A 25,596-nucleotide genomic window follows, 5' to 3' on the forward strand; every position below is an offset into this window, starting at 1 on the left:
AGTACAAAAAGGTTTGTAAAGCCTTTTACCATAAAAAAAATCCAGTTTAATTCCTACAAAAACAACATGAAGCAGATGCTATTCATATATCCATTTCACAGATGAGAATATTGAAGTACAGTTAGGTGACTTGCCCAGAATCACACAGCTAAAAGGTAAGGTTAGAACCCCAGTTTTCCTGATAAGCCCAGGGATCTAGCTATTTAACCATGCTGCCTATCCCAGTGAAGGAGAACTTGGTGCCTCATGAGGCAACCCATTCATTCCACTTTGATAGTTCTAATTTGGGGGAAGTTTTTCCTACTTTTTTGTTTTTTGTTTTTGTTCAGTCATGTCTGACCTTTTGTGACTCCATTTGGGGTTTTCTTAGCAAAAATACTTGGAGTGGTTTATCATTTCCTTCTCCAGCTCATTGTACAGATGAGAAATCTGAAGTAACCAGGGTTAAGTGACTTGTCCAGGGTCACACAGCTAGTAAGTGTCAGAGGCCGGAGTGGAACTCAGGTCTTCCTGACTTCAGGCCCAGCACTCTATCCACTGTGCCCCCTAGACTGCCCACAATGTCTCCCTCTTGTTCCTAGTTCTGCCTCTGGGACCAAGCCGAAAAAGTTGAATCCTTCCCCAAAATGATAACACTTCTATTTTGAAGACAGCCATCATGTCCTATTCTTCCTTCCCACTCTTCCTCCTCTGGACATTTTCCAATTTGTCAAGATCCTTCCTCAAAATGTGTTACCAAGAATTGAACACAGTAATTAAAATGTGATCTGCTCAGGGCAGAACACAGCAGGTCTAGAACCTTTTCCATTCTGGACACAATGTCTCCATGCATTCAGCCTAAGATAGCATGAGATTTTTAATTAGGTGGGGTTCTTTTTAAACCATGTCATATGTGTTGAATTTCAGCAGGAACTGAAGTCAAGCTCTCCAGCCTATAGTCTGAAGGATCATGGGACTTAGTAGGAGTAGCCTAGGAGACCATCTTTTCTAACCACAGCATCCCATCCTGATGGTCCTGCAAGAATGAATCAGCCTTGGCATTCACACAGCATCAATTTCTACTCTCTGCCCATCTGATTGAGGGCAGAGCCATGCACTCCAAAGCTTCCATTTAAGGAGGGGGCTCAGGACAGACATTTCTTAATTTTCCACCTGGGTGTACTCTTTTGAGACTTTTCTAACTTTTCCAATCATGCCCCCACATTGGGTAACTTCCTCCCTACCCTCCACCCTACCCTTTTTCAGCTTCCTTTTCTGTTGTAGCTTTCCTATTAGATTGTAAGTTCCTTGAGGGCAGGGAACTGTCTTTATTATTTTTTTAATATTTGTTTCTCTAGCATTTAATAGTGCCTAGAACAGAGTAGATACGGGGCAATGCGGGTTAAGTGACTTGCCCAGGGTCACACAGCTAGTAAGTGTCAAGTGTCTGAGGTCGGATTTGAACTCAGGTCCTCTTGAATCCAGGGCCAGTGCTTTATCCACTGCGCCACCTAGCTGCCCCCAGAGTAGGTACTTTTTAAAAATGCTTACTCCCACCAAAAAAAAAAAAAAATGCTTGCTGATTGACTAATATGAACAAGATCATATAGGTAGTAAGGAACCAAGCTGTTATTTGAACCCAGGTCCTCTGACTCCAAATACAGCACCCTTTCTACTAAAAATAAATAAATAAAATATTTTTTTTTGGCAGGGCTATGGGGGTTAAGTGACTTGCCCAGGGTCACACAGATAGTAAGTATCAATTGTCTGAGGCCGGATTTGAACTCAGGTACTCCTGAATCCAGGGCTGCTGCTTCATCCACTGCACCACCTAGCTGCCCCATGTAAAATAATTTTTAAAAATTAAAAATGAACAAAACAGCTTTCCTTTTTTAGAAATCAGAACAGCATATGTCCATCTCTAGCCTCAAAATCTTGGAATACCAGAGTTGGAAGGAACTGTAGACATCACGTAGTCCATCCAAATTATACCCAAAAGGAAATTGCTTTTGGCAGCATCCTAGACAAGTGGTCACGTAGCCCTGATTGAAGGTCTTCAAAGAAAGAGAACCCACTATTACCCAAAGTAGCTCATTCCACTTTGAGACAACTCCAACCACTGGCAAGTTTGACATAGCCAACACCATATCCTCCTCTCAGTGAAATTCAGCCCTCTAGTGCTTGACCAACAGCTCTGTGTAATACATTCATCTTTCTTCTTTTATCATTGCTTGTACCTGAACATATTCCTCAATAATTCACATTCCAGCCATACATATTTTCTACTTCCTAAAAAAAAGAAACTTCCATTATTCCACTAAACTTTGTGATCAAGACATATATCCTCAGCAACTATTTGAAGATTTCCATCACTAGCCTGGTACTAGAATGTTCTCTGTACTTGGGATATGGTACCCTGGCTCACAAGAGGAAATTAGGACTTTGGGTCTACAGCATGTTTCAGTGCTTCTTATTGAATTCATTGCTCCCTCAGATCTTTTTGATAGGAACCATTGTCTGACTACATCTTCCCAAGCCTTGTACTTATAAACTGAATTTTTTTAGCCTAAGTGTAGGACTTAAAATTTAAAATCACAAAATTTTATATTATTAGACTCAGCCCATAATTGTAGCTTGTCAAGATGTTTTGGATTCTGATCCTAACATCTGACATACTAGCTGTCTCCCCCCATTTCATGTCATCTATAAAGCTGATAAGCATGGCAATGCTGAACAGGGAATAGAATTCTGGTTTGGGGTTCAAATTCTGCCTCACACTTTATTAGCTATATGACCAAGGACAGGTTGCTTAACTTGCTCTAAACCTTGATTTCTCTATCTGTTGAATGGGGATAAGAACATCGTAGATTTAGAGTCTAAAATGACAGAGCTCATCTAATCCACCTTGCTCATTACAGAAATGAGGAAACTGAGGCTCATAGAGATTAAGTGACTTATCCAAAGTTATACAGGTAGTAATAGACAGAACCAGGATTTGAATACAGGGGTTTTTTTTATTCAAAATCCAATACTTTTTCCCCTTAAGCACACTATGATACCTCTCGGAGAGCTGTTGTGAGACTCGAATAAGATCATGTGTCTAAAGTCCTTTGTAAATTTAAAGCACTACACAAATGTCAAATGTTATTTATGGTTTCATCTAAGTTATTTTTGAAAAGTTGAACAGAAGAGGGTCAGGGACAGAGCCCTGTAGTCCTTCAGTATAGACATTCAGCCAAAGCAGTGGTGTCAAATAGAAATGGGGCCACTAAGCCATATATAAGGCTCTCTGTAGACCATGTATTGGTTTAGTTTTAAAATGTTACCTATGAGGGGCAGCTAGGTGGCGCAGTGGATAGAGCACTGGCCCTGAATTCAGGAGGACCTGAGTTCAAATCCAGCCTCAGACACTTGACACTTACTAGCTGTGTGACCCTGGGCAAGTCATTTAACCCCAATTGCCTTACCAAAAAAAAAAAAGAAAGAAAGAAAAAAAACGTTACCTATGGCCTACTGTATTTTTATTTGTTTTGTTAAATATTTCCCAATTGTATTTTAAACTTGCTAGGTCTACAATAAGGACTATAGTAGGCAGTCATGGGCCACATGTTTGATATCTCTGAACTAAAAGAATCACAGACTTAGAACCAAACGTCAATTTATCATCACTTCTTGGGTCTGTTAAATGAATGTTTGTTGAATTGAATTGATCATTCTGCTAGTTCTGAATCTACCATATTATCCAACCTATATCATTCACTTTTACCTACAAAGATGCTGAGAGAAACATTACCATATGTGCCTTAGTCCCTTGAATGGCTTGATGTGCCAGTCTAATCAAACTATTGTCAACAAAGCAAATGAGTTTGGTCTGGCATGAGCTTTTCTTGATGAACTTAAGTGAGCTCCTGGTGACTCCTTTTGAAGTATTCACAAACTTTGCCTTTGGAAATTTTTATAGGAATCAAAGTCAGATTCAATAGCATAGAGTCTGAAGAATCTAGCCTGTTGCCTTTTTTTCAGTTTCCTCACCTGTAAAAAGAAGGAATTGGATTTGATGACTTTTAATATACCTTCCCACTATAATTTATGTTATTATGATTTATGAATTTTCTAAAAGTCTAGGAATTGGTTTACTCCCAGTACTGTGGGACCTCCCCCATTCACCACAATTTTTCAAAGATTATTGTTAATGATGAATTCTTTCAAACCATTGCAAGGAAGCTGGGTAGTATGGACCTCAAGCCAGGAAGATTTGAATTCAAATCCAACCTCAGATACTTTACTAATTACATGACCCTACACAATCTATTTAACCTCTATCTATCTTTATTTCCTCAAATGTAAAATAAAGATAATAATAAGACCTACATTTCAGGGTTGTTGTGAGGATCAAATGAGGTAATACTTATAAAGGGTTGAACACAGTTCCTGACACATAGCAGGCACTTTATAAATGTTTGCTTCCTTACTTCCTACTGGGATATGCTTCATCTAACTCTGGTGAATTGTATTAATTGGATCCAGGTAGGTGTTCTCTTAAGATCTCCTCATTTATCTTGGTTTTTAATCTTTTGTACATTTTTTCTACTTCCCAGTCTAAAGATCATTCTCCATGGTAGAGAAAACAGAAGCACAGTACAAGTTGAGGAGGTCCGCATTCTCTGCACTATCCATTATTATATATCCATTGAGTCTTTTTAACCCAAAAAGTAGTCTTTTCTCTTCTTAATTTTCCTCTTGCTCCCCATATAGCTATAAAAAAGCACAACCTTTTCATTGTCCGTATTATCTAATACATGCCTCAGAGAGTTCTGCTCTTTAACCTGCCTGACAACATTCTTTTTTTTTTTTTTTTTAGTGAGGCAATTGGGGTTAAGTGACTTGCCCAGGGTCACACAGCTAGTAAGTGTTAAGTGTCTGAGGCCAGATTTGAACTCAGGTACTCCTGACTCCAGGGCCAGTACTCTATCCACTACACCACCTAGCTGCCCCGCCTGACAACATTCTTAAAGGGTATGGCTACTCTTTTATATTGAACCTGTTACCTGACTTCATGTTCAAATTTTCTATGTCTTTTCCACATTGGTCTCTCTAAACCATCCTCTTCTTTCTTCCTCATCAGAATCATCTTATTCATGTGGTTAAAATTTTGTTCTCTCCATCACTTCCTCAAAAACTGAAATCATCAATGAACCAAGCCAAGAATTTATAAGCTGTTATGCTTTCAGTTGAGAGGGAACTCCAAAAGATATCCTCCATCACTACTACTATCTTTGTGATTTATTTCTGAAACTCATCATTCAGTTTCATCTTCTATACAGACAATTCTATAATATATTCCCATGACAATAACACTTCTTTTTCCTCCTTCCACTGAACCTAACCTAAATGTCCTTTATTATGCCCCAATTTGTAGAGTTCCTCATGAGAGTTAGTGTTTGTGGTTTTGTTTGGGGTCTTGGGCTATATGATGCTACATCACTACCTTGTTAACTAACTTATTCCTTTTGAGTAATTTATACCCTGCCATTGCCATATTCCAGTCATGAGTCACATTTCGCTATGTTTCAGTCATATCTGATTTTATCTCCTTGTATTAAGTAAGCTCTCTGGTTCATTTTATCTTATTTTTTTATTTTTTTCAATTTTTTTATTTTTTGTGGAGCAATGAGAGTTAAGTGACTTGCCCAGGGGCACACAGCTAGTGTCAAGTGTATGAGGTCATATTTGAACTCCGGTCCTCCTGAATCCAGGGCTGGTGCTTTATCCACTGTGCCACCTAGCTGCCCCCTCTGGTTCATTTAATTTATGAACCATGTTCTATGGTTCATGGATATGCATCTAAGGACATATTATTACTGATACTCTTCTTGGACGTTCTCTCCCACGAATTATTGGGCCTCTAATTGTCTTCTTTCTATATCATGCCTGGGTAGTTAGCTGATGTAGTGGATAGAGCACCGAGCCCAGAGTCAAGAAGACTCATCTTCCTGAATTAAAATCTGACCTCAGACTCTTACTAGCTATGTGATTCCAAGCAAGTCACATAAGCCTGTATGCCTCAGTTTCCTCATTTATAAAGTGAGCTGGAGAAGGAATGACCAACCACTCCAGTATCTTCCCCAAGAAAATTCTAAATGGGGTCACGGAGAGTTGGACAGGACTTTAAAATGAACAACAACATATCAGGCCTACAACTCTTACAGATATCTGACTTATCAGATGTATGCCTGCATTTTTCCCTTCCTCTTCCATTCCACTCTATTCTATTTTTAAAATAAAGATCCTTTCCACCACATCTGCAAGTCTTTAAAAACATAGATTCATTTTGGCCTTTATCAGATGGACTCTATCCCTATCCAAAAGCCCATTATTTTTGTTTCTTAAGAGCAGACTGAAAAATCCAAATCCCATTTTCTGTCACCATCTTCTTTAACAAGCTAATCACTTTCCATATATAACTTTCTCTGCTAAATCCCCTTCCTTTTATTAGCAGCAGTGATGGTAAAACCTTCCTTGTGTTCTTAAGGTTTTCAGTTTCTTGTCCACTTCCTAATTCCTAGAGATGCTTTATAGCTTCCTTCTGGTGGTATCATTTGTCCCCATATGAATCACTAGAAGCAGGCATTAGTCTTCAGGTTTAAATAATCTCTGGAGATTCTCCATTATCAATGTGATATATGCCCTAAGAAGATAGTATTTTGCCAAATTGTTTATATCGGATCAACATCCACACACCTCATTTCCCCTTAACCCCTGGGACTTATTTTTTTTTCTTGATGTGAAGAGTACTCACTGTTTTCTTTCTTAGCATAATCAATATATCCTCACATCACCATCATCATCAGGAAATTACGTAGTTCTCAGAGCCCAGTGCTTCCCTCTCTGTGGGAAGATCCTCAAGTCCATTATATAGCTCCAGCTGCTCTCCCTGCTAGAGGTAGAGGTGCTTCAGTTTCCTTAACTATAAAATGGGGGTTATACACATGTACTTCACAGAGTTGTTATGAGGATCAAATGACATGTTTGTAAAGAACTTAGTTCAGTTCCTGACAGTAGGTGCTATATAAATGCTTATTCCCTCCCTCCTCTCCACACCCATCCCTGGCTCTTAGTGAGAATGAAGTTCCATAAAAGAATGAAAAACTACTCCAAGAAATAAAAGAAAAAATAAAATAAAGAGGTACAGAGGAATAGGCAAATATCTATGTCAATAGGGGAAAAAGAAGGAAGAGGAAACGGAGAAATACTAAAAAAAAATGTAGTTTTACAATAGCCCCTGGTTTCTCCTTCCCACTACTTCTATCTATCCATCCTTCAAGGGCCAGTTCAAGAGCAGTGTAGTGCAGTGGAAACTGTGCTTGACCGACTATAAGGTAAGATCTAAGTTCAAATCCTACCCCCAATACCTACTTGCTGTGTAACTATGGACATTCAACCTCTCTAAGAATCAGTTATAGAAAGAACAGCATAACAGGGGAAAATATGGGATCTGAAGTCAGAGACTTCTAGTTCTGCCACTTATAACCTGTGTGACCTTGGACAAGTCCCTTAACCTCTTTGAGACCCAGTTTTCTCATCTGCAAAATGGGAAGATTGAGAACCCAAAGTGAAAAAGGGACAAAAATGTTGTATCAGAGTACTTGGGTTCAAATCCTGGCTATATCATATAGGATTGTGTGACCTTGGCCATGACATTTCACCTCTGAACCTCTGTTTCTTCTTCTGTAAAATGAAAAGGTGGGACTAGATGACTTCCAAAGCCCCTTCTAACTCTAAATCTCTTACCCTATATCCAGTTTACCAATTATTCCTTAGGAGGCTTGGACACATTTAAATGCCACCTCTTCCATCAAATCTACTCTGATTCTTCTCCCCTTAGTTGGAAGTCATTTTTCTTCCCCATGTATTCCCACAATCTTTAAGCACCTACTATGCACTGCTTATATTCAAAGTTTTATTTATCTGTATGTGTCATATCTCCCTCTACTATACTAGAGTTCAATTCCATAAGCATTTACTAATCACTTACTGTGTGCAAAGCATTGATTGTACTGGAGATACAAAGATGAAATAAGATACATTCCATGATCTTATGGAGCTATATTAAGTATATATATATATATATATATATATATATATATATATATATATATATATATATATATATATAATATGAAAATGTACAAACCTTATGATAGAGTCTATAACGTGTTAAGTGGATGAGAGGTTTGAGAAGAGGGAGATTACTAACCAGGCACACACCTGCAGTGCACACTTGTAATCCTGCTACCAGGGGAGGCAGAGTTTGGTGTATTGCAGTGAGAATAAAGCTGATAAGTTGTCCAGGGTAAGTCTGGTGCCAATATGGTGAGCACCTGGAAGTCAAGGACCACCAGATGGCCAAAGGGAGGACAAACTGGGCCAAGTCAGAAAAAAAATAGAGCACGTGCAAGTTTCCATACTGATCAGCATTGAGGTCCAGCTATAAATGGGCAGGAGTGGGGGGTGATAATTAACATTATTTACAGCTGGGTAGATCATAGAAGACTGCATGTAGTAAGCAGTTCCTGACATGGGCCTTGAAAGACAGGAAGCATTTTATCAGGTAGAAATGTCAGGGGAGGCCATTCTAATCCTAGGAGAGAATCTGTAGAAGGGCATGGGGGTGGGAAAGGAAAGGATGAGATCAGGAAATGAGGAGTACCATGGCTTGACCATCATGTAAGTGTGTGATGGAAAAACACTCCTTAAGGATGAGAACTGTGTCATGTCTCCTTATACCTCCCAAAGCACCTACCGTTACACATCACACATAGCAGCATTACAAAAGAGGCGTTTAATGAATGCTAATAGTCCTGGCCCACAGCCATATAGACATAGGGACTTCCTACATGTTCTCAACAGAGGAAGACAACTTCCCTAAAAGAGATGATGTGTCAACTAGTTTGATAGTAAGCACCTTATTAATGTTATTAATGTTAATCCATCAGGTTCATATACACCCCAGAAGGTATTGCATAGGGTTTGAAATGATTCGCTCTAAATAACTATAATGACAAGAGCCAACATCTAGATCCTACTCTACATCCATTACCCCATTTGCTCATCACAATAACTCTGAAAGGCAGGTATATTAAGTTTTATTATCCCTAATTTATGTGGATACTAACTCATTCGGACCATGCTTTACAATTTACAAAGCAGTTTACATGCATTATTTCACTGGATCCTCAAATCAACCCTGTGGACAAAGTGATGCTAGTATTCTCATGCCCATTTCATACATGGGGAAAGTAAAGCTCAAAGATATTAAATGACTTGCTTAAGGTCACACAGTGACTAAGTAACAAATCCAAGTCTCAAATCCAGTTTCTATGACTAAATTTGTCACTATGCCATACTAAATCCCCTGGGGGGAAAAAGAACTCAGGTTGATTAGTTGCTTGGCTCAGAAGTGGCAAAAGCAGGATACAAACCAGGTCTTCTAACACTATAGACTGTTTATACATAGTTGTTTGCATGTTGTGACCCCCATTCAGCTTAACTTCTCAAGGTCAGAGACTTTTTTTACTTCATTATCCCCAGCCCTTAGCACAGTGCCTGGGACATAGTAGGTGCTTAATGTTTATTGAATGCCTAAGGTTGAGTGCTTTTCTTACTTCTATGCTTTCTCCCCAATTCCCAGGGGAATTCCATGCCATTATGGGGTTCAAATGCAGAAGGTAAGAGAGGATCATACACAATGAATTCCAAATGAAAATCCAATTCAAAGAGATTTACCCCCATTCGTGTAAACATGGGAACACTTCACTGAAATGGTTGGTTTCTGACTCTTTAGTGTCTAGGTTATTGCCCCTCCCCACGCCAACTCCAAAAGCATGCCCTGATTTCCACCCCCCCACCCCCCACTTCTCAAGACATCCGTGGAACAAGGTCACCCGCTATGCAACTTCATGGGTGAGACAGACTATCCCAGCTTCCTGGAGTTCCTGGAAAGTCATCAAATTACAGCTCTTGGGGGCAGAGGGGGTACCTTCCATGGCCTCATCTAAACCAAGGCGAGCAGCTGTCCCACTGGGGAGGGGCACAGGAAAGGGAGAAGGGGAGACACAGGGAGTACTCGCATAGTGTCATGGCATAGGCATGACCAGCAGGAAGGCTTTTTACTGGCATTTGGAACTGAGAGGTTGCTCTGGGAACCCAGCCCAGGCAGAGGTTTTTAAAATGATATAGGGAAGTGTTAGCATACCTGAGAACAGAGGCAGCCCTCCTCTGACACCAGGCTGCTGAGGGAGGGTGACCAAAGGGATAGCAGGCAGCCCTGGGCTCTGTGCTGCTGGACAGCACCAACAGGGAATATTTTCTGCTGATCCATGCAGAGGCCAGCTTAATTCCGGCTCCTGGTTTATGCTGAGCTGGATGCATTTTTCCAGGGCCAGGGACTAGGATGGCAGTTTCTTTCCCCTCAGCCCATCCCCCATGTCTAGTACAGGGCACAGCAAAATCAGTAAGTGCTACACACTTTGGCCCAGCAGGACCCAGAAGTTTCTGTATGCAGGTAGTATATAGGATTTGCAGGAAGCAGGGTCCCCCCGCCTTGAGTAGAATATGAGATTTGCCCACAGGATATTGTAAATCCCTATGCACTGCCTAGAGGAGTGATGCAAATTCCATTCACTGCCTAGTAAGGCACTGCAAACCTTTGCTTGCCTAGAAGGACACCTCTAATCTCTGTACACTACATAGATTGCCCAAGAAGCTGAAGATCTGATACACAGTCAATCTCACACATTGACCAGCAGGATACAACAAATCCAATGTACTGCAAATCCTGGGCAAGAGCACTAGAATCCACTCAGCAGTACACTGCAAAATCTGCATCTGACATTGTCCTAAACGATCCATTTCTATGTATAAAGTGACCACTGGGATGCTTAAAACTCCAGATGGTGCCCACCAAGATACAACAAATTCCATATACTGCAAATCTTTCTCATGTCCCAGTAGGGTTCATAATGGTAGCTGACATTTTTTACAGTGTTTTAAGTGGGACAAAACGCCTGGTGGGATACTGTAATACCTCTCTACCAAGAAAAACACTCTCAACCTTCCACAGCTACAAGTCCTATGCTATCGTTAGCCTGCTGCTAACTAAAATACTCTGGAACACTGCAAACTACTTAGGGCACCTGTTTAATACACGAACTACCCTAGAGTGAGAAGCAGAAACTATCTAGAGCAATTCATACAAATGTACTGCAAAAAAAAAAAAAAAACCTGCCCCTGTTTCTTAAACAATGCACAGTGGAACAATGTAAACAAGGCTACAGACGCACATGAGGAATTGTGGAACACACATGATCCTAAGCTCTTTGAAAAAAAAAAGCCTCAACACAAAGATTGCACCTTAAATGTATCTATCCATTGTGATGAGCAAAGAGTACCTAGGGACATCTCCTCCAGAAGTAACCATTCTGTAGCTGGTCACATCTTATTTCAACTATATCCCAACACAGTCCCTTTGAGGTACCTGGAGGCAGGGGTAGAGATAGGGGTTAGCATGAGTGGCTAAGAAAAACATAACATAAATCCTCTTTAAATGGCCATTAATGTCACCTTTAAATCTATTTATCATTACTCTCTTCTAGAGAGGTCACTGCATGAGTGTTGAACAAATTCCTGGGAGCCCTTAGAACCCTTTTAGAACTTCCTAACACATTTATATTCCTTGTATAAACTAAGTCTGGAACTTCTGTTGTTTATCACCATTACCATCACCATCACCACCATTATCATTGTCATCATCACCACAGCATTCTATCCCTCCAAATACTAAGGATTCCAGGGTCTTCTTGAATCCAAGTTACTCACTAAGCATTAGGATGTGGTTCAGGAAACATAAGACTCATTTTTTCTATTTTAAAAAAATTGAGCACATCAGTGACTTTTGTTCCCTTGCCTCATGGTTTGTCAAGGTCAAGGCCAGGAAAGGGATGGGGGAGACTTTGTCCTGAGAACCTTGCACTAACCCAGACTGTAGGAAGCAAAAGATGAGATGGCAAGAATCAATGTCAGATCCCTCTGTCTGATCATCCCTCACTTGTCCCTCTCTATCCTTAGAGGTGATTGAGGCAACTTTGACCTTAGGAATCATATAAAAGAGTATTAGAGATTAAAAAAAGAACAGGAAAGAAGAAAAAATGAGCAAGGCCCATGGCAGGATCTCTCTTTTTTTTTTAGTGAGGCAATTGGGGTTAAGTGACTTGCCCAGGGTCACACAGCTAGTAAGTGTTAAGTGTTTGAGGCCGGATTTGAACTCAGGTACTCCTGACTCCAGGGCCAGTGCTCTATCCACTGTGCCACCTAGCTGCCCCAGGATCTCTCTTTTTATAAACTTTTGGTACAATCCAAAGCCCCCAACTGGCATGAGTAGCAGGAGAGGAAAGATTGGGTTTGCTGAGAGCTCTTCCCTGATGGCCACCTTTGTCCAAGTGTGTCTTTCTCTACAGAACACATTAAAGACTCACCGTGGTGTTCCTCCTTGGAGTCTCCATATCTAGTCTGGCTGGAATTTCTCAAGCTGGTGGAAGAAAAGTCCTGGCCACTGACAGACCAGGTGTGTATGGACAACAACCACTGGGTTTACTGTCATATAGCCACATCTAGTGCTTAGTTTCCTTTCTGGTGCTGTCAGAGATAGCGTGTTTATTAGATGCTGGAAAAAGTATTTAGGAAGGCTCTGGACACCATCAAAAAACAGGATCTCAAGTGTACTTTGGCATCTTGCCTGAAGATGGGGGTGGGGGGCAAGAGTAAATAATGCTTTAATGTTACCTGGTTCTGCAATTTATCTGAATTGCCATATTTTACCAGGATCTAGGGTACTCTGTGGAAAATCGTTTTTATAAGTTCATGTTTTGTGGACTCTACCCCCAACAGATCAAGAAGGAAACTTGTTTGTGATTGAGCAAGCCTGCATGAAATGAAAACATAGACAACCCAGTACCAAAAGGGTATCTTCTAATACCTGAAGAGATTTTAAACTATGTACTTACAGCTCTGTATCCTCTTTGGGGGCAAACTGCTCATGCTCCCACTATTTATTGATCTGCTGTACCAGAGTTAAGGTAAAAGGGTCAAGTAACAGAAGGGAAAGACCCTCAGAGCTGCTAGGACATCTGTCCACCATCTACCTACAAGCCATAACACTGGAAGAAGGATATGGCCCAGAGCTTGGAGACACAGCAGAAAAAATTTTGATATTTAGGATTAATGGGTCTCAGGCAACCTTAGTCATTATAGTTATTTCCTTCTCCCATCTACCTTACTCCCTGAGTCTTGCTTATACCTAGTGCACAAAGGAAAGAATGCTAGAGAATAACAACTGACTCCCAGGAGCCAAGAGGTTATCAATCTACCTCCTTTCTGGGTTGATAGTAGAGGGCAGAACCCACTATAGTTTGGTTAAACTATAGTTTGACCAAATGAATAACCCTAGAAACTTTAACACTCCAGATTGCAATCCATCCTGATGGAAATATCTTTATGGTACAATCTCCACAGGAAGAGAAGGTCAAGTGGAGAATGGACAGATCTCTTAGTTTTCTTGTCCATCCCCTCCCTCTCCCTCTCCCTCCCCCCGCTCTCTTTTGTGGGGCAATGAGGGTTAAGTGACTTGCCCAAGGTCACACAGCTAGTAAGTGTTGAGTGTCTGAGGCTGGATTTGAACTCAGGTCCACCTGAATCCAGGGCCAGCACTTTATCCACTGTGCCACCTAGCTGTCCCCTTGTCCATCCTTTCTCAATAAAAACCTTCTAGGGCAGAGAAAAGAAGGAAGAAAATAGAGTGCCTACTATGTTCCAGGCATTGTACTAAACACATTACAAATATCTCATTTGATCCTTACAATGATCCTGGGAGGTAAGTGCTAGTACTATCCCCATTTTACAGTAGAGGAAATGGAGGCAGACAGAGGTTAAGTGACTTGCCCAAGGTCACACAGATAGCAAGTGTCTGGGGTCAGATTTGAACTCAGGTCTTCTTGACTCCAGGCCCAGTGCTCTATCTGTGGCATCATCCCTTAGAGAAAACTATTTTCCCTCTTTCCTCTCAGAGCCAGAATTTTCTAACTTCAACAAGTTCTAAGTGAATTCTGAGGCCAAAGATAGCATGTGATACAATAATGTTCTTAGAATAGTGGTAGAAACAGATATTATTTGATTTCTCATTTCTAGAACAAATTTCAACCAAGAATTACTGTTATCTTCTTTCCAACATGATGCAGGAGAGCTAATTTATTGAAGGGTCACATGAATCACAGAGAAGCTTAGTATCTAGTCCTCTGTCAGCTCACTAGTGTCATCTACCCATGCTTCCTAAAGTTCAGGTCTGTGTTTAGGAAATTATGCTAGTGTTAAATGTGAGTCACTAGGACATGAGATAAACCACCCCCGCCTATCCGGATTGTCTTTAAAAAAAACTTTTTGGGGTGGGTGATATTAATGTATCATTTTAATACAATAAAGAACAAACCTATATAACTTCAGGGTCCCCAAAGATGTAGGTTTAACATATACTAGACTTGAACCAGATTGACTCTCCTAAGGTGGGGAGAGGGAAAGGTTCAAAGTTTACAATGCTATTAGGTTTTATGGGAAAGTAAAGTTCCCAGAGAGGCTGGGGGATCAGTAGGTAAGAGATAGACTATTCCTGGACTAAGCAAAATTGCAGTGGTCCTCCATCTTCTTCTCATGTCTCCACTGAAAGGTGCTATAGTGGGAGGCTATGGGGTAGAAGGAAGTATGGACACAAGGCAGTGTGAACTTAGATCTTGGCCCTGGACTCAGACACAGCTAAGTTGACAGAGAAATATACATAAATAACCTCATAACAATTAATTCAAATCTAGTTTATGGCAAGCCCACAGACCCCTACAGTCAACCTGAATTCCAGTGTGGCTAGCCATGCTTAGATACCTACTGCATACACAGAAGTAATATGGCCTTAGGGAAAAAGTAGTGGAGTGGGAGTCAGGAGACCTGGCTTCCAAGCTTGCCTCAGCCACTAATTGATTTTCATTTATTCCTTCATTCAACAAGCATTTATTAAACATTTACTATGTGCAAGGCATGGTGCTAGGTACTATGGGTTTGAAGACACAAAAGCAAACAGCTTCCGTTCTAGAGGAATTTATATTCCACTGAAATGTTTGTTGAATGACTGAATTACCTTGGGGAAGTCAGTTAACTTCTCTGTACTTCATTGTCCTCATCTTTATAAATAAGAGGGTTCAATTAGATGAACTCGAAGACCCTTTTCATTCCTTAAATTCTTTTATTTTAGATTAGGATTCCTTACAAGAGTAAGGGATCTAAGAAACTGAGGTCATGTATATGCCTCTATTATCAATAAAAATAATCTAGTCACCTAAATGGGGGTGTCCTTACTTTATTTATTACTGTTAATAGTAACATTACAATTTAAATGACCAAGAAGTTTGCTATGGGTTGGGGTTGGTATCTGCGTACAAATTAAAAGATTCAAGCTTTTGTTATAGAAAGATATAGTCTAAGAAGTTCTATGGGGAAGCCTAAAAGGTCATGAAGATGTACAGATGTACATTGACTTTGTTCAGCAAATCCTGGAATACTGAAACTAGTATTCTCAGATAATGTTGGTTGTAGACACTCTAAGCAATCAGATATTCCATTTATATTGTATAAATTAACATTTTGTGACTTGCTATGTATACAAGCAAGGAATTAACAAAAGGATCAGCAGAGAAAGGCTCCCAATTTCTTTTCCTTCTTCCCTCCACTCTTTTCTACCCTTCCTAGGGAAAATCTGTCCTAAAATTATTCTAAGATATAATCCCAAGAATTATCAATATATACTACTGGAAAGGTTTGGCTAATGGTGTTTTGTTTTTATTGAACTAAACTGAGCAAGTCCCTTTACTTTCTTTCAACCCACTCATGCGTAAAATGGGCAGAATGCAAATGAGTTGTGTTAAATGGGTGACGTTCTTCCATGAATGAGGACATAGAAAGAATGAATTTTCTTAATGAGAGGACATTCAAGTATAAAGTACTATTAAAGAGGAGGAACACACTGGTTTCAGGTGAAATATCCCATAATTTCCATGGGGCTTTTTCTTTAATGATTATCTGGTATTCAACCATGGGATGGACTCCAGCTTCTCCCAGGTACGTCCAGTACGTGAGTAAAAATGAGCCATTTCAGCCAGATTGGTCATGTCAGGAATCAAAGTATAGCCTGCCTGAATATTTTTTTTAAAAAAGACCAATTTGGCTTCTAGATTTTGAGCTAACCAGATCAAAACAGTCACATTTGGAGAGAATAAGAATACAACTGAGATCCAAAATGGTACCAGTAAGAGTTAGAGTCACCAGCTAAAGGGAAGCTTGGCTAGATGTTCTCATCAGTGGCCTGAAATGGTCAAAGGTCTAGTCTCAAAGGTCTCAGAAACCCAAAAGTATGAGGAAAGGAAAAAAAATCTCTTGCTTCTAGAAAATCCCCAAAATCTTACATCATAATTGCTTTTATCCCTCTAAATACTATGGGTTTCAATAGATCCTGCCATAGGACTCCCTGCCCAGGAAAACAAAAACAACAAAAAAAAAAGTTAAGGTTGGGGAGGCAGAAGAGTTTCGAAGTGGAAAACAGCTCAGAAGTGTCTGATGACCTTGCACACCTGTGATGGAGCCAAAGTAAGAGGTTAACACAATCATGAGAAACAGTTGTAAAGAGTATTCCTGAATGGAGGAAAATGGAGAGAATCTGTGGGGGGAAGAGGGTTGAGAGAGGGTACTTACACAGTTTCATCATTCTTGAATTCCAGCTCCCCATAGGTGTCTTCAAAGTCCTCACCACCACCCTTGGCTGTCCCTTCCACTGTCCTAAAGGGGATGATGACTGTGCCCCTGGCACCTGATGTCCGGAGGACCTTGACCTCCATGACCCCAATGCTCTCACTGACATGAATAACATCGCACTCAAAAGTGAAGATGCCTGCATGATCATCATCCAGAATGGTGACTGTAGCTACAGAGGGGGAGGACAGCACAGCCCTCGGCAAGGGCAGGTTGTTGATTGTGCCAGGGGGTAGTCCTTCATCTGGCTGCTCCTCCACTATGCGAACATTGCTGAGCCTAACAAAGAAATGTTCATCCTCCTCAAAGATGTCATCATCGATAATGCCAACAGAAAATTCCTTTTGGGTTTCTCCCGGCTTCAGGACCACTGTGCCTTCTGTGAACTCATAATCAGCCCCAGCATTGGCAGAACCATCTTCTGTCTTGTAGTCCACGTACATGGTCTTAGAGGTGTCACCCCCTTTCCGCACCACAGTCAAGAGGACAGCTCCACAGTTCTCCAGGCACTGGTAGGAGCATGGGTCAAAGAAAACTTTGGACACAAAATCCTCAGGCTCGTGGGTATGCACCTCGCCCATGCTGGAGGATTTCTTGGCTTGTTCCGCTGCGTGTTTCTTCAGGATGTTGCCTGCTCCAGTCATCATGCGGGTGGCTTGGATCCGGTAGAAGGCTCGGCTCTTCTGCTGATGGGAAAGGGCATAGTAGTTGGCCATCTCCACCAGCTGGTCCAGATCCTTTTCCGGGTGCTTTTGTTTCAGGTCCTTGAGGATCCGAATCATTTCTCTACGAGACTCATCCACTTCTTTCCCCTCCATGGTTACCAGGTTCCCATCTAGGAAGTGAGAATTCATCATCTTCCCGTCCATCTCAATGCCCTTGGGATGGTCACCCTCTGTCTCTATGATGATGCCTCGGTGCTTGTCTGTACGGTATTTTTTGTGCATGTACTTGTAGAAGAGTAGTCGTCTATCAGCCATCCAGGCCAGGAGGACACATATAGGAAAGAAGAAGAGAGTGAGAAGGCCTTCCCACACCTGAACAACACCTGGTGAAAATACTGCCAGGATCATGTAGAGCCAGATGTAGGCAAAGATACTCCATGCAGCAGTGATAAAAAAGACTCGAAGGTGTTTGATCTTGCGGGTCTCCCCATCCGGGATCACATAGACACAGATGCCTATGATGATGAACATATTGAAGGCTGCACTGCCTACAATGGTAGAGGGCCCCAGGTCTCCAGCAATAAACCCATGACCACAGACTTCAATCAGAGACAGGAGAATCTCTGGGGCAGAGGAACCCAGAGCCATCAAGGTCAGATTGGAGACTGTTTCATTCCAGACCCGAATAGTAGTCGTACTGGTCTCTCCATTAGGCTTCTTGATAGTCACCTCCCTCTCCTGAGAAGTGATGACCTCAATCGATGCCATGAAGCGGTCAGCAATGATGGACACCCCAAGGAACATGTAGATCAGGGCCACAAAATAAACAATGACCCTGGCAATCTTGTCCCCCAGGGAAGGGTTCTCCGGGTACCAGATTGGCAAAATGACACCCTCCTTGCAGTCTGATGACCCTGAGCAGGACTCATTGTTCTGGCCCGGACTCTCCACGTCCCCAGCTGTGCTAGCCTCTGCCCGCAGACCATTGAGGAAGAGCGCAAAAGTAACCAACCCAAAGTGGAGGAAGGCAGAGGTGAGGGGCCGCAACTTTGACCACGCCATACACAAGATTTAGCTGCTGGCTTCCACCACAGCTGCAGGGGTCCTCCTGATGGGCCAGGAACCTGAAATGGAATAGACAAAAAAAACCAGGATTAAGGGACAGGACATGAGGGGGACAGCAAGAGGCAAGTTCCCACCGAGATGGTTTGGTGCTTCACCCTCAAGAGCCAGATTGTGCTAACATATGGGATAGTCTCTCACTTAGAAAAATAGATATGCCACTAGTCAATCTGTGGTAAAATAGCTGTTCTGCCCTCAGGACCATCTGGTCCAGGTTTAATTGAAGAATAACAGAAAGAAATTAAAATCCTGGAAAATAAAAGCTGCCCCCAGCCTTCAATCAGAGGCAATGTGCTACAGTGGAAAGAATAATGGACTTGCAGTCAAGAGATACTTGGATTTGAATCTCAACTCTAAAACTTACTAGCTTGAATGACCAGCAAATCACAAAACCATAGAATTTAGAAATGAAAGATATCTTAACAATGACTTAGTAATCGGGGGTTCTTAACTTGGGGTTCATAAATTTGGTAGAGTTGGTTTTTTTACATTCTGATAAGTATTTCTATAGAATTAGTTTCCTTTGTAATCCCATGAATTTTATTTGATGCATATAAAAGCAAAAGTCTATGAAAAGGTCCATAGGTTTCACCAGACTGTCAAAGGGGTCCAACACACACACACACACACGATTTAAAATCTCCAATCTACCCCCTCAATTTGCACATGGGCAAAATGAGATCTGAGGATGTTAAATTTGCTGCTTGTGATCATGCGGGAAATCAGCAGCAAAGTCAAGATGGAAGCCAGGTCTTTGGAATTTGAATACAGTTCTCCTTCAACTGCCTCAAATTACTGAACCTCTCTAACCCAGTTTCCTACTATGTAAAATAATACCCCTGATTCCTACCTCATAAAGTGGTTGTGAGAAAACCTCTTTGTAAACCTTAAAATATACAGCCTGAGAATCAGTTTAATTTTAAGATAATACAAATATGAATAGCGAGAGCCCTCAGGGAATGAAACCCAAAGTGTCTTTTTTCTTCCTATAATGGACCCAAATCAATTCTAATTTGACTACCCTCATCCCTACCCCAATTTTATTCCTGCCTCTGAACATTTGTCCCCCTCATCCCACTGAAACAATACCCACAATAGCCAAATCCAGGATGGAAATACATTCCCTTTGGGCCATCTTCCCCAAGCATCTCCCTAACTTGGAGGCCAGATCTAGAATCCTCTCCAAATTAAGAAGTGCTACCACTGATTTCACTGTTGTAGTCAATGTCAATATTTCCTGGATTACCTCCAGTGAAAGTGAATCTCTTCTACTCTACCTTTAAGTGATATCTGAGCCCTGTTTCTGCAGTTCATAAAGCTTTTTAAGAAGTCCTATGAGTCACAGCATCATTGTTGTTGTTGAATCGTTTCAGTCGTGTCTGACTCTTCATGACCCCATTTGGGGTTTTCTTGGCAAAGAAACTGGAGTGGTTTGCCATTTCCTTCTCCAGCTCATTTTATAGAGGAAGGAACTGAGGTAAACAGAAGTGACTTGTGCAGGATCACACATCTAATAGGTATCACAGGCCAGATTTGAACTCGGGAAGATGTCTTCCTGACTCCAGGCCTTGTACTCTATCTACTGTACCACCTCACTGCCAAGTACAGCATCAGAGGATCACTGATTGAACACCAAAAGGAACCATTTTAAAACTGCCCCATTTTGCAAATTAGGAAACTGTGGTTTAGAGATAGAAAATAACTTGCTCAGGGTCACACAGCTAGTAAGTGTCTGAGGTAGGACTAGACCTACTACCCTCCTGTCTCAGTCTCTATTGGGGAAGTGGGGAGGAGGGAGTAGGGAAAGGAGGTAGAGGAGGACGTCCTGCTTAGTCATGGATAAACCACAAAGTGGGCCATATTCTCATGAATATTTGAGTTGGCTGCATTTGCCTGACATACACACGAGTTTCTTTGGTAACCCCATCTTCTAGATCCATTTAGATGAAAAGGAGCAATTTGTTATGGAGTATAACCTGGGTTTTCAGCCAAGCCTAGAGAATTTTTCATAAAACCTTCTTAAACATTGGAGAGAATGATGACTCTAAGCTGTTAGGCATATGGAAGGAAGCTGGCTCCTCAACATGTCCTTGATATTCAAGGTCTGTCTCTCTCCCTCCACATGTATTGGTTGAGTCAGTTCCCAAGAGAGCCTAGAACCACATGTGTGTCAAAGAAGAAATCAAGAATGTCTCCTCTCTAAAGCTCTCACACCAGCTCACACAGGTATGTAGCGTCAGTTCATTATTCCCTCCACCAATTAGTAGATTCTTATGCAAAATGTTCCAAGTTGGACTGGAAACCCAGGCTACAGGAGCAATCTATGACAAGAGCTGAAATGACAACTCACAATGTATATCCAGCTCCAGCTCTGCCACTTACATATCTTAAGTAATGTTATTTACCTTGTCTCTTGATCTCAGCTTCTTAATCTATAAAATGGGGATAGTTCCTACATACCGATTTCACAAAGTTGTTGGGAAGAAGGCACTTTGCAAACTGCAAAGTTCTACATAAATGCGAACTATTAAATATTATTTTAATTATATGCTAAATATATAATGTAGAATTATATTAATAATAATTATTATTACAGGAGGGGAAAAGTCAACATGGAACTAAACTGTCTTAGCAATATTAACCATCCTCTGAGTTTCCAACATAATGCTATTCATTTGTTTTCTTATTTGGTCAAAATAATAACTTTCATTTACTATGCCTTAAGGTTTGCACTTGATTTTCACAACAATCCCTGAGAGGTATGTGCTATTAACTATCCCCATTTTACAGATGAGAAAACTTAGAGATTAAAAGATTTAGGGAAGCTAGGTAGCATAGTGGATAAAACACTCGCCCTGCATTCAGGAGGACCTGAGTTCAAATCTGGCCTCAGACACTTGACATTTACTAGCTGTGTGACCCTGGGCAAGTCACTTAACCCTCATTGCCCTGCAAAAAACAAAAAAACAAAACAAAAAGAGATTAAAGGACTTGCCAATGGTCACACCTAGTCTTCCTTGACTCACCTCCAGCACTCTATATAATACATCACCTAGCTGCCTTATATCAACACCATTTCACTACATTTATTTGTCCCCCTCCTCAATTTTTCTTTTTTTTTCTTTTTTTTTAATTTATTTTTTTGCGGGGCAATGGGGGTTGTGACTTGCCCAGGGTCACACAGCTAGTAAGTGTCAAGTGTCTGAGGCTGGATTTGAACTCAGGAACTCCTGAATTCAGGGCCGGTGCTTTATCCACTGCGCCACCTAGCTGCCCCCAATTTTTCTTGCATTATAGTTATTTGTGTCCATGTTGCATCCTCCAATCCCCACCTCTCCAATCAAAAGCAAGCTTCCTGAGGGCAGGGACTCTTTTTTGTTTGTATCTTTGAATCTTCAGAAGCTGACCCAGTCCTTTGGACAGAGTAGCAAACATCTGTTAAGTGGACATGCACATAAATAAGTAACAAGTATCTATATCCAAGAAGAGAGCACCTGGTAATATTCCATGCCCTCCCTCTGATGTCAGTGGAATAGGACCCCAGCTAATAAGCTAGGACAGCTTTGCATAGTGCCTCCCAAGCTTATCTCAGAAAACCTTTGTTATTTCATGCTTATTCCCCACTTTGATAAAAACTGGAGCATTTTTGACCTGAATCATAAAAAGAAAACACTTTATAAATAAACCGGTGCACCTGAATTAGGCAAAGATTGTACTAGATCACTTCTGGGTTCTGCCAATGCATCTTTGAGAATTCTCAGCTTGGACCCCACTATATCCATAAGCAAATAAAATTCAGCTAACATTACTGATGGGCAGCTAGATGGAGGACCTAAGTGTCAGGAAGACTCATCTTCCTGAGTTCAAATCTGGCCCCAGACACTAGCTGTGTGACCCTGGACGAGTCACTTAACCCTGTTTGCCTCAGTTTCCTCATCTGTCAAATGAACTGAAGAAGGAAATGGCAAACCACTCCAGTGTCTTTGCCAAGAAAATCCTAAGGAATCACAAAGAGTCGGACATGACTGAAATGACCAAGAACAATTACAAAAACATTACTGACATCATTTTTCAATGAGGCACAGACATCCTTTTGTTATTGTTATATTTTGCTTTCATATTACCTTCATTTCCCAGTCTATCCCTTCCTGTACCCAGAGAACCATTCCTAATAACCAAGAATGAAAGAGAAAGAAGAAAAAAGCAACTAAGTCCAACTAACCAACTGTCAATTAAATTCAACCTTGTAGGCATTGTTCCGCATCTGTAGCCCCACCCCCCACTTTTTCCAAGAAAGGAGAGAAAATTCAGTTCCATACAAACCCTGAGAAACAGAAATAAGGGGGCCTGGGTTTGATTTCTAGCTCATTCCCTAATATGTCTTGTGACTGCAGGGAAAACATTTTGCTTCTCTAAAGTTTCTCTCCATCTTTGCAACATGAAGCACATGCTACCCTCCCTGACAGATATTGGTGGAGTAAAAATTCTTGTAAAATCTATACATTGGGGGGCAGCTAGGTAGCGCAATGGATAAAGCACTGGCCTTGGATTAAGAAGGACCTGAGTTCAAATCCAGCCTCAGACACTTCACACTAGCTGTGTGACCCTGGGCAAGTCACTTAACCCTCATTGCCCCACAAAACCCCCCCAAAAAATAACCAAAAAATTTATACATTGTCCTAAGCTCACGTAAGTGGGGGGAAAAAATCTCAAGGAAAGGACATTGGCCTGAGAGTCAAGAGGCCTAGATTCCAGTTCCAATTTAATAATAACTACTGTGAATTTGGGCAGATCCCTTTACCTCTCTCTCAGTTTCCTCATCTATAAAATAAAAAGATTGCTCCAAGATTTTGTGATTCAATGATTTTACTGATGGATTTATAGAGGAGAAAGAGGACAGAGAAGGGCCTTTAGGCAGAGACACCATGGAAGATGTGTTCTAACACCAGTCTCCTCCTCCTGCTGGCAATGAGGATGCAGAAAATGGTATTAGTTTCTCTTCTGGGAAAATAGCTCTATCCTTACTACTTAGCCATTCTGTGCCATTGTCCAAAAAAAGGAGCCAAATTCTTGACTCTAAAATGTTATTTATAAAAATAAAAGGACTAGTTTACATGTTCTTTGTTTATGATCTGTATAATCTTTTTTTTTTTTACTTTCCTATAGAGAATGAAATGTAGGGAGCCTGCCTCAAAAACAAAAAGACCATGGTTTAAGTATTGTGTCTGGCATATGGGCAGGTGCCTATCCCATTGAGTGCTCTCTGGACCACCATCTAAGAATAAGTTACAAAGAAGGTGTTGACCTGTATTGGTGGTGGGAGCTTCCTGACCCCCCAAGTTCCTCACACCAAAGAAATCTCTCTTTCTGCTATCCATATAGCTAACATAGTGCTTATCTCAAGCCAAAATACTCAGAAATTCCTTCAATTTGTAATCATTTATTCATCCAACAATCACTTATTAAGAGTTTATTATGGGGGCGGCTAGGTGGCACAGTGGATAAAGCACCAGCCCTGGATTCAGGAGGACTTGAGTTCAAATCTGGCCTCAGACACTTGACACTTACTAGTTGTGTGACCCTGGGCAAGTCACTTAACCCCAATTGCCTCACCAAAAAAAAAAAAAAAAGAAAGAAAAAAAGAGTTTATTATGTGCCTGGCATACCATAGGCACTATGTAAATATTAGTGAAGAAGAAGATGATGATGATGTTCCCAGGACTGGGATGGTCACTTGGCAAACAAAGACAAAAGCAACACTACTCGTTCCCTCAAAAAGTTAACATTCTATTGGGGGAAATAATGTTAGGTGGACAAGCAATTGCAGAATATATATATCAAGCAAACCCAAAGTGCAACTCTGGCATCTCTCTCTGCCAAGGGGAAATGCATGCTGAGGATGAAGTTCTGCTAGCCAGGATAGAAATTCTTCAATACAGAACAACACAGAACCAGGTATTAAAAAGGAATTGTGATTTAAAGAAACAGGTTGATTTTCCCATTTTTAGTGGGTCTGAGAAGTTGAATGGGGGGAGGGGAATACATCTTTATCTTTGATCACCTCCAACTGAAATGTCACATTTCCTTCAATTATGGATATAAGTAACAAAGCGTTATTATTAGGAGTCCATAGACTTCATCAGACTGCCAAAGAAGACCATGACACAAAAAATGGTTAGGGACCTCTGCTTTAAGGATGTTTTCAGAAAAACCTGGAAAGATTTACATGGACTGATGCAAAGTGAAGTGAGCAGAACCAGAACATCGTACAAAGTAAAAGCAATGTTGTGCAATAATTGTGAATGACTTAGCTATTCTCAGCAATACCCAAATTCCAGAGTATTTGTGATGAAAATGTTCTCCACATCCAGAGAAATAACTGGTGGACTCTGAATGCAGATTGAAGCAATTTTTTAAAATTTTATTTTTCTTGGGATTTGGGGGGGCTGTGTTTTTCTTTTGTAACATGACTAATATAGAAATATGCTTTGCATGACTCCATATGTATAACCTATACAAATTGCTTGCCTCCTCAATCAGAAGGGAGGAGAGGAAAGAATGGGGTGAATCTATAACTCAAAATTTTAAAAACTAAATGTTAAAAATTGTTTTACATGTAACTGGAAAAATAAAATATTAAAGGCATTCAAAAAAAGAACCCCAGCTCTAGAGAGAACTTGTAGATAAAAGTTGCAAAAGAGAGGACAACGAGTAGCATAATAAACAGAGAAATGGAAGGGAAAAGAAGGAAATAAACCCTCAGTCCAATTGTTTGGAATTTTTGTCCTGCCTTGGGGCTCTAGAGTTATAACAGAAATCATACTGATTTTATATTTTTCATAAAGCATAATTTCCCAAAGTGGGGCAAGCTCATAAATTCAGTCCTCTTTTTCCTAGGCAAAGTGGGTTCAATAAGAGTTGCCATCTGGTG

The 25,596-nt window shown here is 40.8% G+C and overlaps 1 protein-coding gene across 7 annotated transcripts in view; it reads right to left on the reverse strand.

The window, feature by feature from the left end:
- SLC8A3 (solute carrier family 8 member A3) overlaps nt 1–25,596 on the reverse strand; it is a 240,828-nt gene that overhangs the window by 166,561 nt on the left and 48,671 nt on the right. For all 7 annotated transcript variants that reach the window (XM_043986164.1, XM_043986170.1, XM_043986168.1 and 4 more), the window contains exon 2: nt 16,822–18,667. In XM_043986164.1, the coding sequence (XP_043842099.1) occupies nt 16,822–18,605 (1,784 nt within the window). In that variant the 5' untranslated portion in view covers nt 18,606–18,667. The remainder of the gene's footprint in view (nt 1–16,821; nt 18,668–25,596) is intronic.

The sequence above is a fragment of the Dromiciops gliroides genome, chromosome 2 (genome assembly GCF_019393635.1).
Source record: "Dromiciops gliroides isolate mDroGli1 chromosome 2, mDroGli1.pri, whole genome shotgun sequence".
Taxonomy (NCBI): domain Eukaryota; kingdom Metazoa; phylum Chordata; class Mammalia; order Microbiotheria; family Microbiotheriidae; genus Dromiciops; species Dromiciops gliroides.